This window comes from Suncus etruscus, chromosome 18 (genome assembly GCF_024139225.1).
Source record: "Suncus etruscus isolate mSunEtr1 chromosome 18, mSunEtr1.pri.cur, whole genome shotgun sequence".
NCBI lineage: Eukaryota > Metazoa > Chordata > Mammalia > Eulipotyphla > Soricidae > Suncus > Suncus etruscus.
This window is the reverse complement of record NC_064865.1, coordinates 18,181,028-18,197,581: the sequence shown is the minus strand read 5'-3', so window position 1 is coordinate 18,197,581 and position 16,554 is coordinate 18,181,028. Positions and strand designations below refer to the sequence as shown.

Here is a 16,554-nt window from a genome sequence, read left to right as displayed (position 1 = left end):
GGCAAATACCTTACCTCCATACTATCTCTCCGGCCCCCTGACTTTTCATTGTAGAATTCATTTTATTAGTAGTAGTAAGGCATGTTTCTTTAGTAATTTTAGAATGTTCCAGGAGATCAAAGCTTCTCTATTTTGATCACTTAAGAAGGCCTTGAATCATGCCTGGTGCATGACAAGTTTTGTAAGTCTGATCCATTGAAGAGTCTGTGGGTGTGAATTTGAACCTTGTGTTAAGTCCTCAGAGGCTGTTGGCTCTTTTTAGAAGCTCAAGCAGCTTCTTTGCTTCTCTTAGTCTTTTCCTCCTGAGCACAGGAATGGTTGCTGCTGTGCCACCTCACTGGAGTTGAGGACAGGCTCAGGTGACTGTTGTATATATGTCCAGTCCTGTCTGCTGGGTGATAGTAATTGTGGCGTAAGGGACTTGGAAATCAGCAGAAGATGTCTGACATCAAATACTTCCTCAGGACCAATCTACTTACATTTGTATTTCTTTTCTCTCTAGGGAAGTAAACATTCCTCCTAATCTATTCCACATTTTTTTCTTAATCTTTTACTGTATTTTATAGACAATTCCATTAATTTTTAATTTCATAATTTCAGTCATCATTAACTGATCTCAAAAACAGTTACTCCAATAACAAAATATTTTTTTCTTTTCTGGAAACAATAGAAGAGAAACTTGAAAAATGTGTTCATGGCAGGGCACCCTCATTTCCCTGGCCCCAGGGCAGCCCTTGGCAGTCTCTATAGGACTTTCCCAAGTTCTACAGAAAAGGGGTTACATCTGTCCCGGGTTCCTGTGATTGAGAGTTTTCAGATCCAGGGTCTCCAGCCCCTTGGCCTTATTTATGTTGAGTTTCTCTATCTAGTGATCACAGTTGAATCTCTGGCAGATGGGGCTGGAGAGATGGCATGGAGGTAAGGCACTTGCCTTGCATGCAGAAGGTCGGTGGTTCGAATCCTGGCATTCCCCCGAGCCTGCCAGGAGCAGGAACGTGGAAACAGGAGTAACCTCTGAACATTACCGGGTGTACCCAAACCTCCCCTCCAAAAAAAAAAAAAAAAAAAAGAATCTGACTTGAATTTAATCAAAGGCCCCTCGGGTATAGTCTGCTTCTTATAGCGACATTTCCAGCTTGACTTGATCTGGGCACATTTTGGTCCACACATTCCACAGGATGAGTATAGCTCTGCTCTATCTGTTCCTTAACTATTCCCTTCTTGTTTCTCTTGATTGGTGGCTTTTGGCCACTCTAGGCTTCATAGTATCAAATAAGAAGGAACCCTATTTCAAACTCCCCTGGACAATCAAGCCTGCTCCACTTTGGAAGGCTTTGCTGGCCTTCTGTAGCCAAGCAGGCAGAGAGAAGCACAGTAGTAGAGTGTCCTGGCTGGTTGGTATAGGCATTCCCCTTCTTAGAGTGCTGGCCCTGAAGAGGTGTCAGCTCAGACCTGGCAATGAATATTCTTCCAGCTGTGTGTTTCCTGTTTCTTATGTATTCCTCCTACTGCCTCATGCTTGGAAATGTGTATAGGACCTGTATAAATCTGTTTTTTGTGCAGTGTGCTATGGATGGATATTCCTGTACTTTGCTCATTCCTTTTGCAGACAGACCCTGGGCAAGTGATGAATCTCATCTCGCTATGCTTCCAGCCTCTTTGCCCCAAGGCGGGAATAGCAGAGGTTCCTAAACTAATTTGGCCTGCCACCTCCTTTCCAGGGAAAATAAAACCATTTGGCACCCCCAGAAATCTGCAAACAGATGAAGTGCCCCAATTACACCAAGGTTCCTGCCAACCATCTGAATTATTCAGCACTTCCAGGGGTTGTGAACCCCTGTCTTTGAAGGAGTACAGTTGGTTAGCCATGAGTCAGGCAGTGATGCCTGCTGAGTGGCTGGGATATGTATTCCCTCTCCATCCTGTCTAAATGCTGAGCAAAGCCTGCTTCCCTCGCCACCCTCTGTGCTTGTGATAACTTTACTACTCCTGTGCTTGGCCAGAGCCGCTGCTGCTTCTGGGCAATCCAGCAGATGCTTCAGAAACACTATACAGTAAGGAACTACACATCTCTTCTCTGAGATTGAGACAGTTTTTACAAATCAAGGAGCATTTTATTGTAGGAAAGAGATGAGCTTTCTTTGTGTGTGTGTGTGTGTGTGAGAGAGAGAGAGAGAGAGAGAGAGAGAGAGAGAGAAAGAGAGAGAGAGAGAGAGAGAGAGAGAGAGAGAGAACAAACTGAAAAATTGTCTTCAGTAGGAAGCTGACCACAGGGAGGGACACTGGGATGGCAATGAGGAAAGTGGGAGAAAATAATGCATGATAAAGGAATTCATCAGGAAATACAGCCTTTGCAAATGTCACAAAAAGAACCAAATTTGCATAGCTGTGCTACTTTTTCTAGTCATGTCCCATTTATTATGTGAAGAAATGTATAATGGGATGGATCTGGAAACCTTTTGAAACCTCTCTGGAGATAGTCTTTGTTTATATTAGGGAATCTTCTTGGGACATTTTTTTATACATTTAGTTTGTAATAGAACCTAACGATGTTTTATTTCAAACATTATCATTAGCGTATATTTGGTGTCTGTGTGTGTGATTTTAGGGCCACATTTGGTAGTGCTTAGGGGTACTCCTGGCAGGTTCAGGGGATCAAATGGGATGCCAGGGATTGAACCCAGGTCAGGTGAGTGCAAGGCAGATCTATCGTTCCTGCCCCAGCAGAGATTTTTTTAAATAAAAATTTTAATTAAACCACCATGATATACAGTTACAAAGTTCATGATTGAGTTTCAATAATGTAATGTCTAACACTCATACCTTCACCAGTATACATTCCTGCTAGCAGTGTACCCAGTTTCACTCCCGCTCTCTCCACACACCTCTGCCCACCTCTATGGCAGACATTTTTCTTCTCTCTTCTCCCCCTCCCCCATGTATTTATTTTGAAATTTAAAAAAGTATTGTTGGGGAAGTATCCAGCACTGCTCAGGACTTAACTCTTGGCTCTTGTCTCATAAATCAGTCCTTGTGGGTCTCAGAATATGTGGTATTCAAGAATCAAACCCTGGTCAGCCACATGCAAAGCAATCTGCCCTATCCAATGTACTATTGCTCTGACCCTAGAAATTTTTGTTTCCTTTTATTGTTGTTTTGTTTGGAAGCCACAACAGGAGGTGCTCAGGGCTTATTCCTGGCTCTGTGCTCAGCGATCATTCTAGGCAGTGCTCGGATTGAAACATTACTGAGTGGAAAGTGATGAAAAACTATGGTGGGCCCCAGCCATGAGCTCAGTGTCTGCTGTGAGGAGGAAGGTTAGTGAGACATACTGCTCAGTTTTCTCCCAGAAATAGCTCATGCCAGAGATCATGCAGCTTGTCATGACTCTACCCTACTCTGTCAGGTGTCTACCAGTGCCCTCAGCACCCCAACCCATGCACACACAGGCTGAAACTCAGAGACACGAAAAAATAAAAGTTTTATCCTTGCGGCTGGAGACAGTGGTAGGGTGTATTTGCCTTGCACGCAGCCAACCCAGGATGGATGGTGGTTTGAATCCCTGCATCTCATGGTTCCTCATGCCTGCCAGGAGCAATTCTGAATGCAGTGCCAGGAGTAACCCCTGAGTGCCACCAGGTATGACCAAAAAAAACCTCTGTGCTCTCTCTCCAGCCCCTAGATATTTCTTTTTTTTGTTTTGTTTTGTTTTTGTTTTTGGGCCACACCCATTGACACTCAGGGATGGCTCCTGGCTATCTGCTCAGAAATAGCTCCTGGCAGGCACGGGGGACCCTATGGGACTCTTGGATTTGAACCAACCACCTTAGGTCCTGGGTCGGCTGCTTGCAAGGCAAACACCGCTGTGCTATCTCTCAGGCCCCAACCTAGATATTTCTTAATTATCTGCATTTATATATATAAAAGGCTGAACTTAAAATATGGGAGGGGGTTGGTTTATGTGTTTTCGGTAAAACTCAGCAGCGTTTAGGGGTTACTCCTGGCTCTATGCTCAGAAATCACTGGCAGGCACGGGGGACCATATGGGATGCCACAATTCGAACCACCATCAGTCCTGGGTCAGGCCGCTTGCAAGGAAAATGCCTTACCACTGTGCTCTCTCTCTCTGGCCCCTAAAATAAATATATATATATTAAAGAACAATTGATTGGAGCCAGAGCTCAAGCAGTAGGCGTCTGCCTTGCCAGCACTAGCCTAGGATGGACCACAGTTCAATCCCCTGGTGTCTCATATGGTCCCCCAAGCCAAGAGTGATTCCTGAGTGCATAGCCAGGAGTAATCCCTGAGTGTCAATGGGTGTGGCCCAAAAACCAAACCAAGCCAAACAACAACAAAAAAATTTTGATCAGACATAGAATAATCAATACTAGTGAAGCATCAGTTCATTAGTAAAAACATAAAATCTCTTAGCTAAGTGCTGAGTTTGTCTTGTTTTTAAGGAATCTCCTTTTGGGGGCTGGATTCTGTAGCCATACAGGTTGTTTCAGGCAGTTCTCTTTATAATGAATGTTTTGTTTGCCTCTATCAGCCAACTACTACTGTGTGATAACGATCCTTCAGCAGAGTAGAATTGAAGAGCTGAGTCTTAAACAGTAGCAGTAAACACTAAATGCAGATATAGAGGCTAATGAAATTTGTTATACAATTCAGATGCCAGAGAGATAATACAACAGGTCTCTTGCCTGTACACAGTTTGACCCTTGGTGTATCAAAGTGTCCCCAGAACATGTCAGAAGGGATTCCTGGAGCCAGAGAGATAGCATGGAGACATGGCATTTGCCTTGCATGCAGAAGGATGGTGGTTTGGGGTCTTTTTTTTTTTTTTTTTTTTTTTTTTTTTTTTTTTTTTTTAGTTTTTGGGCCTCACCCGGTGATGCTCAGGGGTTACTCCTGGCTATGTGCTCAGAAGTCGCTCCTGGCTTGGGGGACCAAATGGGACGCCAAGGGATCGAACCACATCGAACCTAGGCTAGCACTGGCAAGGCAGACACCTTACCTCTAGCGCCACCGCGCCGGCCCCTAGGATGGTGGTTCGAATCCCGGCATCCCATATGGTCCCCCGAGCCTGCTAGGAGCAATTTCTGAGCAAAGAGCCAGGAGTAACCTCTGAGTGCTGCTGGGTGTGACCAAACAAACAAAAAACGAGGGATTCCTGAATGCAGAGCCAGGGGTAACCCCTGAGCACTCCTAGGTGGGGCCCCAAAACAAAAACAACAACTAAAAATATGTATTTTAGGTCTTTCATATTATTGACTGAGGCAACCTGAGTGGATATGGTAGCAGCGCTGACGCACACACAGAAAATGGCACCCTAAGAGGGAGTTCATCTTGAGAAAGGAATTCTTAACTGCTAAATAGTTCAGGAATGGGCACTTGCAGTTTTCTATTGACAGCTGTTAATAAGCCCGCTCCAATTTTCACTCTGAGCAGGAGTACGAGAAGGGAGCTCACTGAGCTCTTCCAGTGGGACTCCTGGCAATGTGTTTCGCAGGGATCATCTGAATTCCCCACCTTCTGGTGTTCACAGGGATGCAGAGTCTTGTGAAAGAGGACCTTCCATGTAGAGCTGGTTGTGCTATAATGACCTGCCTGTCTCCTATCCCGGGCATTTCTGAGTATAAGAGTGTGAACTGAGTTCCTGGCCGAGGAAAAGTTCAAGATGACCAACAGTCCAAGGACTGCCTGCTCCCTAAGTCTCTTAACTATAGTCCCAAGTCTTCTGCCTTATTAAGTTAGGTCCGAGTTGACACCTAAAACTGCTAAGAGACTCAGAGCCCACCTCTGATAATGCAAGATGCAAAAGGGAGTTTATTCGGCCAGCCAAGGTCCCAGCCTCATTCAACTAAGGGATATTTGGCAAGAATCCCGAGCCATATCTTCATGCAGTTTATATAGAAATCACAAACAGTAGCAGTACAGTAGCAATACAATCATTTCATTGTATAGATGTCTTAATTAATCACTGATTTTTCTGGCTTTGGTTGTCTAGGGATACTCTAATTCAAATCCTGGCTGTCAAGGGATACTCTGTTTCAAACTTTGGTTGTCGGAGAGGATACTCTGATTCAAACTTTGGTTGTCAAGAGAGCCTTTTCAGATAGAACATTCTGAGCTCACTCAACTCCTAGTTCCTCATTCCTGGAGGGCACCAAATTTGGTAACACTCTCTGACTTACCTAAAATTTATGTTTGTTTTATTTTTGTTTATGGGTCACAGCCAGTGGCGTTCAGGGATTACTCTTGGCTCAGTGCTTAGAAATCGCTCCAGGCAGTCACGGTGGACTATGATTTGAACCACCATTGGTCCTGGGTCAGCTGCTTGCAAGGCAAAAGCCCTACTGCTGTGCTATCTCTCCAGCCCCTTACCTAAACTTTTTTGTTAGTTTTTGGGTCACACCCGGCAGCGCTCAGGGGTTACTACTGGCTCTACACTCAAAAATCACTCCTGGCGGGCTCAGGGGATGCCAGAATTCGAGCCAATGACCTCCATGCTATCTCTCCGGCCCCTTACCTAAACTTTTTTTTTTTTACCTAAACTTTTAACCTGTCTCAAAAACTACTTCACTGGGGTAAGAGATTGAACCCTGGTTGAATCTTTTTTTTTTTTTTTTTTTTTTGGGGGGGGGGCCACACCTGGCAGTGCTCAGGGGTTACTCCTGGCTGTCTGCTCAGAAATAGCTCCTGGCAGGCACGGGGGACCATATGGGACACCGGGATTCGAACCAACCACCTTTGGTCCTGGATGGGCTGCTTTGAAGGCAAACGCCGCTGTGCTATCTCTGGGCCACCTGGTTGAATTTTGGTTCTTACAATTAATTCTGCAGTCTTGCCAATCTAGTGCTTATTTCTCCCCTTTCGAAAAGGACTTCATTGTTGAATATGACTTCAGTTATCCTGACAGTAGATCCAGTGATGCAGACTTAATTTCTAGCTTTTCCAAGTATGTTTTGAGTTAGAATTGGATTTGATATGAAACATAGCTGGGCTTTTCCTCTGGGTCTGTATTACGTTACACCTTATTTTACCTAAAACAAAGATCATCTCTGATTTCTTTGTATCTGTTTACAACTTGGCTTCACTCAAAACAAAGATTGTTTTATATGTAAACCTGGGCTGTATAGGCTCAGAATAGCCTGAACTACCTACCCTTACTATATCCTTACTGTCCAACTTGGGGGTAGTGGTCTGTACTCAATAAAAACAGTGCTGGCAGGTAGCTTGTTGGTGATAGAACTCCATACCCATTTCATCCTCAGCCTGGTTTGGATCTTTTCATGCGCAACCCTGATTTAGACTCATTCACCTGGTGATGGAGATATGGCATGTGGGGTGATTTTACATCTGTTTCGTGTGTCTTGTGAAGTGTGTGCTCTAAAGTGATGGAGTTTCTGTGTGGACTAGATGGAAACTGGGTCGCAATACAACCTCGTGCCTAAGGGTTTTCCCCCAGTGCCAGCGGGGCCACTTGTCCCCTGATACGGAACCCTCCACATGTGTTCTCTCAACTCCTCACCTGTCTTTAAAGCAGCTTGTGGTCTTCAGTGGACCATGTCCCACATCCCAAGAACTAACAAGTAACTAGTGACTCCTCTACTAGCAGCATTTGCCCTGCAGTTGGCAGCAACACAGGCTCCTCCTCTCACAACAGCTGACCCAAGTGATGGCAACTCATTGCTTTCTGGGAGGCTGCCCAACGGGCTGTTGCTCTGGACATGAGAAACAGCAGTGCAACTGAGTGCACACACATCAGGGTTGTGCCCTCAAGCCTGCAGACATGTGTTCTATCACTGAGTTCCTCCGTGTGCAGGGGCCATGCTAATCTTTTCTGTATCATTCCAATTTTAGTATATGTGCTGCCGAAGCAAGCACTGCTCCCCTCTTTTGACCAGAAGTATTCCTGTATTTGTGGTGCTTCCTTTCCTTCCCACAGCCCCACTCTGTTCCCAGGTGATTGTATCAGACAATTCTAGATGGACGGAGCCTTAGAAGTCCTCTAGGTCAACTTGATTGTTCTTTTTAGTTTTGAGGCCACATCTGTTTTTCTCCTTGCTGGGAACTCAGGATTGTTTCTGGTGGTGCTTGTGAAACCAAATGGGATGCCCAGGATCAAACCCGAGACAGCTGCTTGTGAAGCCAGCATGCTACCCACTGTACTTACCTTGATACTTCTTTCAAAATAAAGACACAAAGTGCTGAAGCCAACACTGGACTTTGGGTTTACTTTGGTCAGCTGAGGATGGATCTCTTTTCATTCTGCATTGCTCATGCTAGACAGAGTGAAAGCTCTGTTCTGGGATCACATGGGGATGTTGGAGGGTGTGAACTAAGACCCTTCTTCATTTGAGTGAGAGCAAATGGAGTTATCTCTGGATAAAGGTGGAAATGAATATAGCAGATTAAGTGTCAGTGATGACGGTTGTATCCATAGGCCAGATTATTAATATATTTGAAGGATAAATTTATAATAGTGATGGCCAAGCTAAATTTTCCTTTGAAAATTTCCTAGTGGCTTAGCAGTAAATGAATGTTTTTAAGATCTGCTGATTGCAACAGGGGGCTCCTCTTCCTCTAGGCCAGTTGCTTCTGTTGACAATGATGACCCTGTTTAACCCCTTTTCTTTGAAGCAGTGTCCCTTTTACAAAGTTCCTTCAAAATCAGCATTGGGCTGCTTACAATTACTTTGTATTTATTCCCCTTCCACCTCTGCCTCAAGATTTATTTGTTTGCCTCACATTTTCCATATCTCTTTTTTTAAATAACTAAAAGTTCCAAACTAGAAATTTTAGCTGGCCAGTGTACGTTCTCCATAAATGCAGCCATTTCCCAGGGATCATTAAATAATGCCCCTCCTGATTTTTTTCTTTTTTTGGCAAGAGAATTGCCTCCCAAGTGGTGCTCAGGAAGTCCAGGAGCTTCTCTCTTGACAGTAGCAGGCCAAGTGAGTCAGTTCAGGGGCCTGAGGATATGATGCTTCTCAAACTTTGTGGTGCTCTCGGGTTTCCAGGGACACATCTAGCAGTATTAGGGGAACCGGTGGTACCCAGATGTGAACTGAAGTCAGTCACATGCCAAATCAGTCACAGTCCTTACCCTGTGTACTATGTCTCTGCTCTCTTGCCCCCAAGTAGAACACCCTGAACTAGCAAAGGAAATAACTGCTTAGTGGTTGGTTGTGGCCTATGATCTACCTTTTGCTGGGTGGGGACTTAATCCAAGATACCTAGATTAAATCTCATCAGCAAAATGGAGAGATTCAAGCATCTAATATCAGGAGGGCTAGGGGCACGAGTAGAGGAGGTGAGGCAGAAAAGTGCTTATTGTAATCCAGGTCACTGGCAAAAGGTGTGCATTTATTTTTTTAATGTTCCCTGGCTTTTGAGAAATACAACACTTTGGGGCCCTTTTACTGCAAAATGTGAAGTATATTTTGGATATTGTAGATGAATATTCTATGACTTATGATATTTTTTTGGGGGGAAGGCTTGCAAATGGTGCTCAGAAGGCCCCGAGACACTCCCTATAGCTCAATGCCAGTGTCTAAGGACATGGATACCAGGGTCACCCTGATTGCTCAGGGGGACCATGTGTTGCCAGAATCGAGCCAGAGTCTATTGCATGTAGTGCATGCTCCTTAACCCTGTACTGCCACTCTAGCCTTCACTGTGAGAATATTAATCATGCAAAAATGGGTTTTGAAAATGTATTTGTAATTAATACTTATACTTAATATACACAATTAATACTTACATTTCACTGCTTCTGTTTTTTATTTTGTTTTGGGCCCACATTCAGTAGTTCTTAGAAATTACTCCTGACTTTGCACTCAGAAATGACTCCTGGCAGTGCTCAGAGAATCATATGGATGCCAGGAATCAAATATGGGTCGGTTGTGTGCAAGGCAAACACCCTATATACTGTACTATCACATCAGCCCATACATTTCACTACTTCTGAATTCCAAGGTGTAATCAAAACATCTCTGATGAATTTGGATGGAATTTGCTTCTCAACTTTTTGTTTCTAGTTTACGTTTCATTGTTGTTGGAATTTACTAAACTTTGCCAAATGGATCTGCTTTTAATTTTGTCAAAAAAGTGTGTAAGTATGTTATGATCTCATCTCCTACATTATTTCTGAGCTTTTAAGAGCAACTACTAATTAAAATATTTAGAAGCCCATACATACATAACGTAATGCATTAACTGGTATGTAGTACTCTCTGGCTGAGAACAAGTTGTGAGTAACAGCAGAACTCTGCATATGTATGAAGAGCATTATTGCATCTCTGTCATCTTATTCTTATATTTATTCAGAAGAAGACTGTACTGTACTATATTTAGATGCTGAGAATTTTTTCATGTTTTTGCATTATCAGATCTTTGGGGAAATTGATTTTTATTCAATAGCCTTACATTATGCGGTGCTCATAAAAAATGAAAACCTGATTTAATACATGATATAAAAATCAAGGTGCTTTCCTTGAAATAATAGTGAACATGCTACTTCTAAGAAAAGGAGAGCCTTATCACTTTTATTTATAAATTATCTTTTCTATATAAGATGTGCATATTTTTATTTATTTTTGGTTTTTGGCCCACACTGGGCAGTACTCACACTGGCTCTGTGTCCAGAAATCACTCCTGGCAGGCTCGGGTGATCATATGGGATACAGGGAATCTAACCCAGGTCTGTCCCGGGTTAGCTGCATGCAAGGCAAAACACCCTACTGCTGTGATATCTCTTTGGCTCCATATATGCATATTTTTTATGAATTTTTAAATGATGGGCAGGATAAAGCTAAACACCTTTAGTCTCTATTGGAAGACATTGTTGAACTTAATTAAAACTTAAGTAATTTACACCAGGAGCCTTTTGTTTCTCAGAGAAGTTACATGGAGTAATTAAGAAAGCTGGTACTGGTCCGGAGAGATAGCATAGCAGCAGGGCATTTGCCTTGCACATGCCAACCCTGGACAGACCTTGGTTTGATTCCTGGCACCCCATATGATCCCCAGAACCTGCCAGGGGCAATTTCTGAACGTAGAGCCAGGAGTAATCCCTTAGCTCCAAAATAAAAAGAAGAAGAAGAAGAAGAAAGAAAGATGGTACTTGGACTAGGGAGATGGCACAGTCAGGCTAGCACCTAGTATATAGTTTTCCCCTTTTAGCCCTGCCCCCAAAAGGTGCAGCCCAGGAGGCTCCAGCAGCCCTGGACATGAATAAGCAACGTTGCGTCATTGCACTTGACATTAAGCCTGTTAGCCGAATTTCTGGGAGTGACTCTGACACACACCACCACCAATTCTTGGAAGGTTCCACCCAAAATAAGAAAGAATGAACTAGGATAATAGTTTAAAGCAAGTAGTAACCCCATCCCATCTCTGTTGTATGTCCTTACCCCCCCCCACACACACACCTCACCACCACGTCAAAAAAGGAATAGGGGCCAGAGAGATAGCACGGAGGTAGGGCATTTGCCTTACATGCACAAGGATGGTGGTTCAAATCCCGGCATCCCATTTGGTCCCCCACGCCTGCCAGTAGCAATTTCTGAGCGCCACCTGGTGTGAAACAAAAAAGGAATAGAAGGAAAGGCCGGACTCTGTGTCCATTCTTTGTGTGCTGTGCTTTTGTTACTATTTTTCTCCCAAGGTTGAATTTAGTTAGCAGTCAAATTTGGGACTGGAAATTAAACTTGGGACCCCATTGAATGTCTCCACCTTAATGTTTTCATATTCTCAATAAAATGATAGACTATAACCAACATTGGAGGGGTGACAGACTAGTCTTTCTTTTCTGCTTTTCAATGAAGTATCGAATATTTGGATTCATATTTAGCTTTCCTCTGTCTTTGTGAAAGAAGACGAGCAGGCTCTGCCAGTACTCCTCAGAGACAGAGCACAGTGACTGCGAGTCCAGCTGGTCCCTCAGCTTTGGTATGTCCTAACCTTGCCAAATAACTGGAAAGATATGGAGAACAGGAAATGAGCTGCTGGGAGATAAGGCAGTCAGCTCTGCAATAGAGAAGAGATAGGAAATGAGAATTTTAATCCAGGGAAACAACATTTGCAGTTCGAGATATTTTTATACTGAGAAATATTGGAAATATTTTTTCATGACTTTAGGAGAGCTATCCACCCATTTATTTAGTTACAGCAGTCGAATTCTGTATTTATATATTTATACTGTATATAAGGTCCATACTCACTCACTCACTCCCTCCCTTCCTTCTTTAGTTTTTGAGCCACATCTGGTGGCACTCGGCTTTACTCTTGGCTCTGCACTCAGAAATCACTCCTGGCAGGCTGAGGGACCATGTGGGATGCCGAGGATTAAACTCGGCTTTGTTCTGGGTTGGCCATGTGCAAGGCAAATGCCCTACCTGCTGTGCATTTCCAAAAAGACCAAATCCCGGGACTGGAGAGATAGCATGGAGGTAGGGCATTTGCATTCTGCAAGCATGCAGAAGGACAGTAGTTTGAATCCTGGCATCTCATCCTCAAGCCTGCCAGGAGTGATTTCTGAGCGTAGAGCCAGGAGTAACTCCTGAGCGCTACCAGGTGTGACTCAAAAAACCAAAAACAGCAACCAAAAAAGAAAAAAAAAAAAAAAAAAAAAAAGACCAAATCCCAAAGCATCTAAGGGGGCATTAACTTCAGTTCTCCCTATGGAGAATGAGACCATAGTGAATGGGTATCCATGTCAAAAAGGCATTGGCAGGCTGACCCTTGTGAACCACAGGCTCTTGCTTGTTATATTCTGCTCTGGAGGGGGCATTTTGAAGTACATTAGTGATTAGAGAGTTCAATAGTATGTGTTAGAGGGAGAAGAATAGACATAGAATGATCACACTCATTTTGGGATTATAAAGAAGACAGTACAGTAATTATACCCAAAGACAGTAGAGACCAGGGTCAGGATACTGATCTATGGTAGGAAGCTTGTCACAAAGAACAAGGGATGTGCAGAGAAAGGACCACTGTGACACTGAAAGTTGGAAAGGATCACTAGGGGACAAGAACTGGGTTCTGAAAGGAGATAATGTATGTATGATATCCTTAACAGTTTTGCAAATAGTTTCTTAAAGGAGAAATGGGGTGGGGGGCTGGAGGGATAGCATGAAGGTAGGGCATTAGCCTTTCATGCAGAGGGACAGTGGTTCGAATCCTGGCATCCCATATGGTCCCCCGAGCCTGCCAGGAGCAATTTCTGAGCATAAAGCCAGGAGTAACCCCTGAGTGCTGCTGGGTGTGACCCAAAAACCAAAAAAAAAAAGGGGGGGGAGAAAGGGGGAGGGAGGAGAGAGAAATGTCTGCCATAGAAGCAGGTAGGAGGAGGGCAGAAGAGAAACTGGGGACACTGTGGTGAGAAATGTGCACTGGTGAGAAGGGATAGGTGTTGGAACATTTTATGACTCAAATTTAATCATGAACAACTTTGTAAATGTATATCTATCTTATGGTGTTCTAATTAAAAAGTATGTCATTCATGTGTGTCTAAATTGTAGCCACATGTGTCTGGTGCATGACTGTCTGCAGAGTAACTCATTGTCACATTGAATGGAGTTTAGGAAATTGACTTTATTGACTACATGGAAATAGATTTTTTGACTGACATACTCAGTATTATTGAAAGACTTTTGCTTTTGCACTTGAGAAACTTAAGTACCCAATTTGAGCAGAGGCATTATTTCAACAGTAGATTTAAAGAGTGTGCTGGATGTTGGCAATGCCTGCTTGGATTGAAGACCCTCCTGTAATGGGAGCAAGCTCAAACCGTGGTCTACAGTGTCTGCTGGAGCTAAACAAAAACAAAGCCATGGTCAGTCAACACATGTACCATGTTGAGTGGTGATTCGTTCAGGCCTTGGATCTCAGAGTTCAAATTACTGGGCATGGCGGTGTGGGGTGGGAAAGAGGAGAGGCAGACTAGAAGGGACATGGGGATAGTGGTGAAGGCTCTGGGCACTTTGGCTGTGGTGAAGTTTTGGTGATTTTGTATATCAAAACCATGACCATTAGTTAACGAACAACCATGTTAGCTAAATTGCAGTTTTTAAAATATGCCCAAGAGAGAGAAAATGACCTGTTTTGGTTACTGTTTATAGTTCAAAGGCAGAGTTGAGCAAGATTTATTGTTCCATCATCATAACTAGCTCCTGTTATAACCATTTCAAACAATAATGATGAGGCATCTCTGTCCCTTTCCTCAACGATCTGAGAGCCGTGGTACAGCCTGCTGTGAAAATTGTGTCCCACCACATAGATCTTCAGATGGAGGCTCCTCTCCCATGTGAGAGGCAGGGCTCTCACTTATGGATTCTGGCCTCTTGACTTCATACAGGTCGGGGAAGGGGGGAAGGTCTCTGTCTGGAATTTAGCAGGGGCAGGCCCTGTTCTCTCTGCGAGTCCCCATCCACTCACCCAGTCTTCTTCCTTGACCATGAATGGTATTTGGTTCCGGAGTTCGCTCACATTGCAGAAGTAATCCTGGCCTATCGGCCTGTTCTCTCAGTAAGTTTCTCCTCATTTGTTTTCTAGGTTGTGCTGGTGAGGTGGAATGAGCCATACCAGAAGCTAGCCACATGTGACGCAGATGGAGGCATATTCGTGTGGATTCAGTATGAAGGACGGTGGTCTGTAGAGCTGGTCAATGACCGTGGGGCTCAGGTAAGAGAAGGTAATCCCTTGCAGTGCCAGATGCTGGAGGCATATTACAGGCCATGCATTATATCAGAGAGAACTTTCCAGAAAGAGGTGACAAGGAGATGAATACAATTATAATCCTGTTTTTTTTTTTTTTTTTTTATAATCCTGGTTTTTATTTCTCCTGAATGTATCAGTAGGAGGTGGAAGCTCCTCTTCTTTTTTTTTTTTTTTTATCTGTACTGTTTTTGTGAACCCTCTCTAAGTTTTAAGCCTTAATTAAATCTAAAATTGTTTTATGCCATCCAGTGTTGATTACATGGTCATTTTGGATCCTCTCAAATGCTTCTGTTATATCTCTTGTTTTTGCTCCTCTTAAATAGTATTTTCCCTGTGTTGGAGTCTTGATAGTTCTCTCCCAGGGAGCTCTGCAGGCCTAGATCTCATCACACTGAGCACAAACACTCTCTTCAGCAGGCCTCAATTAGCATGGCCACCTGTTGACATCTCCCAGCACTTCCAGTGGGATAAAGCCATCTTTACTGATTGGAAAATAGTCATTCCCATGCCGGAGACATCCTGCTAGGCTGAGTGTTTTTACCACTGTCCTGTAGATCCTTCAGACTTAGGCCACATTTAGCCTGCAACCACTAGAGGGGCTATGCAAGGTTCCTTTCTGTACTGATGAGGCTTCAGCCCTGTCAGGAATTACAGCTGCCTGTCAGAGCCTTGGTTGCCTTTCTTGACCTTCTTAACTCAGCAGGAATAATTCCTGTTGATGATATATTCCTGAGGCACTGAATTCTCTCCTCTTGCTTCTGTGTCTTAAATGAGCTCTGAGTTTTCCAAGTTTGTAAGGTACAAACTGTGAGTTGACAGAAAATTACTCCATGTGATCCTCAACAATTACTCTGAAGAGGCTGATTTTTGTGAGTTTGCCCCATCATCTCACAGAGTAAATGTGATAAGGATTGACTCTGGCAAGGCCTTGTGAGTTTTCTTCACCCGTTTCTCACGTGTAAAAGAAAGAGCTGATGAGAGAGTAAGGATGGTGTGCCAGGATGGAGCACCAGGTGAATTTAGTTAGTCACTTTAAATTTCACTAATGGTAGGAACCAGAGCATAGTACATCCAGGAAGGCTCTTCCCTTGCACATAGCCAACCCGAGTTTGATTGCAGGCATTCCATATGGTTCCCCAAACTTGCCAGGAGTAACCCCTGAACACTAGCAGGTGTGACTCAAAGTAAAAAAGTAAATCTAATTCATGGAACAGGTAGGTCATCAGACAGATAGGCATAAAATAGATAATGGGTTGGAGGTGGGTGGGAGATGGCAGCAGATAAAGGAAGTCCCCCACTCTTTTCTCTCCTTTGTCCTTTCTCCCCCACATACACCCAAACAGACCATAGGGTCAAGTGGATCTTATGCCTCCAGACACGTGGCTAAGTACAGGCATCCCCAGAGGCCCAGGCAGGGCTTGGTACCCAGGAAAGTTCAGGTTTGTGCAGGGCTTGGGTGTCTGTCTGGGCACAGACAGATGCCGAGCACAGTCGTCTCACCCACGTGCACCTTGGCATGGCCAGAAACTGGGGAAGTCAAACAGGACAATAGAAACTGCTGGGGTACAGCCTTAGGTACAGGGTACAAGCTCTTGAAAATGTGGGTATGAGGGCCTGCAGCAGGTACATGAATTTGTACACTCGTATACAAGTAAAGGAGAGACCTGGACATGTGAGAAGCCACGTACTTGAACTATACAATTACTCTTCCTTTGAATTTTCAAAGTTTTATAAGCAAATTTTGTGTACAACTCTCAAGAACTCACCATGGCAAATCCACTTTTACTCTAGCCCAGTGGCATGAGGATTCGTAAAGGGGGGCATGTT

General features: G+C 43.8%; 1 protein-coding gene and 1 pseudogene across 2 annotated transcripts in view; one reads left to right on the top strand and one right to left on the bottom strand.

Moving 5' to 3' along the window:
- The window catches only part of TULP4 (TUB like protein 4), a 186,105-nt gene that overhangs the window by 103,374 nt on the left and 66,177 nt on the right, over positions 1–16,554 (top strand). For both annotated transcript variants that reach the window (XM_049765315.1, XM_049765314.1), the window contains exon 3: positions 14,563–14,691. In XM_049765315.1, coding sequence (XP_049621272.1) covers positions 14,563–14,691 — 129 coding nt within the window. The remainder of the gene's footprint in view (positions 1–14,562; positions 14,692–16,554) is intronic.
- LOC125996802 (uncharacterized) lies at positions 7,792–7,890 on the bottom strand (annotated as a pseudogene).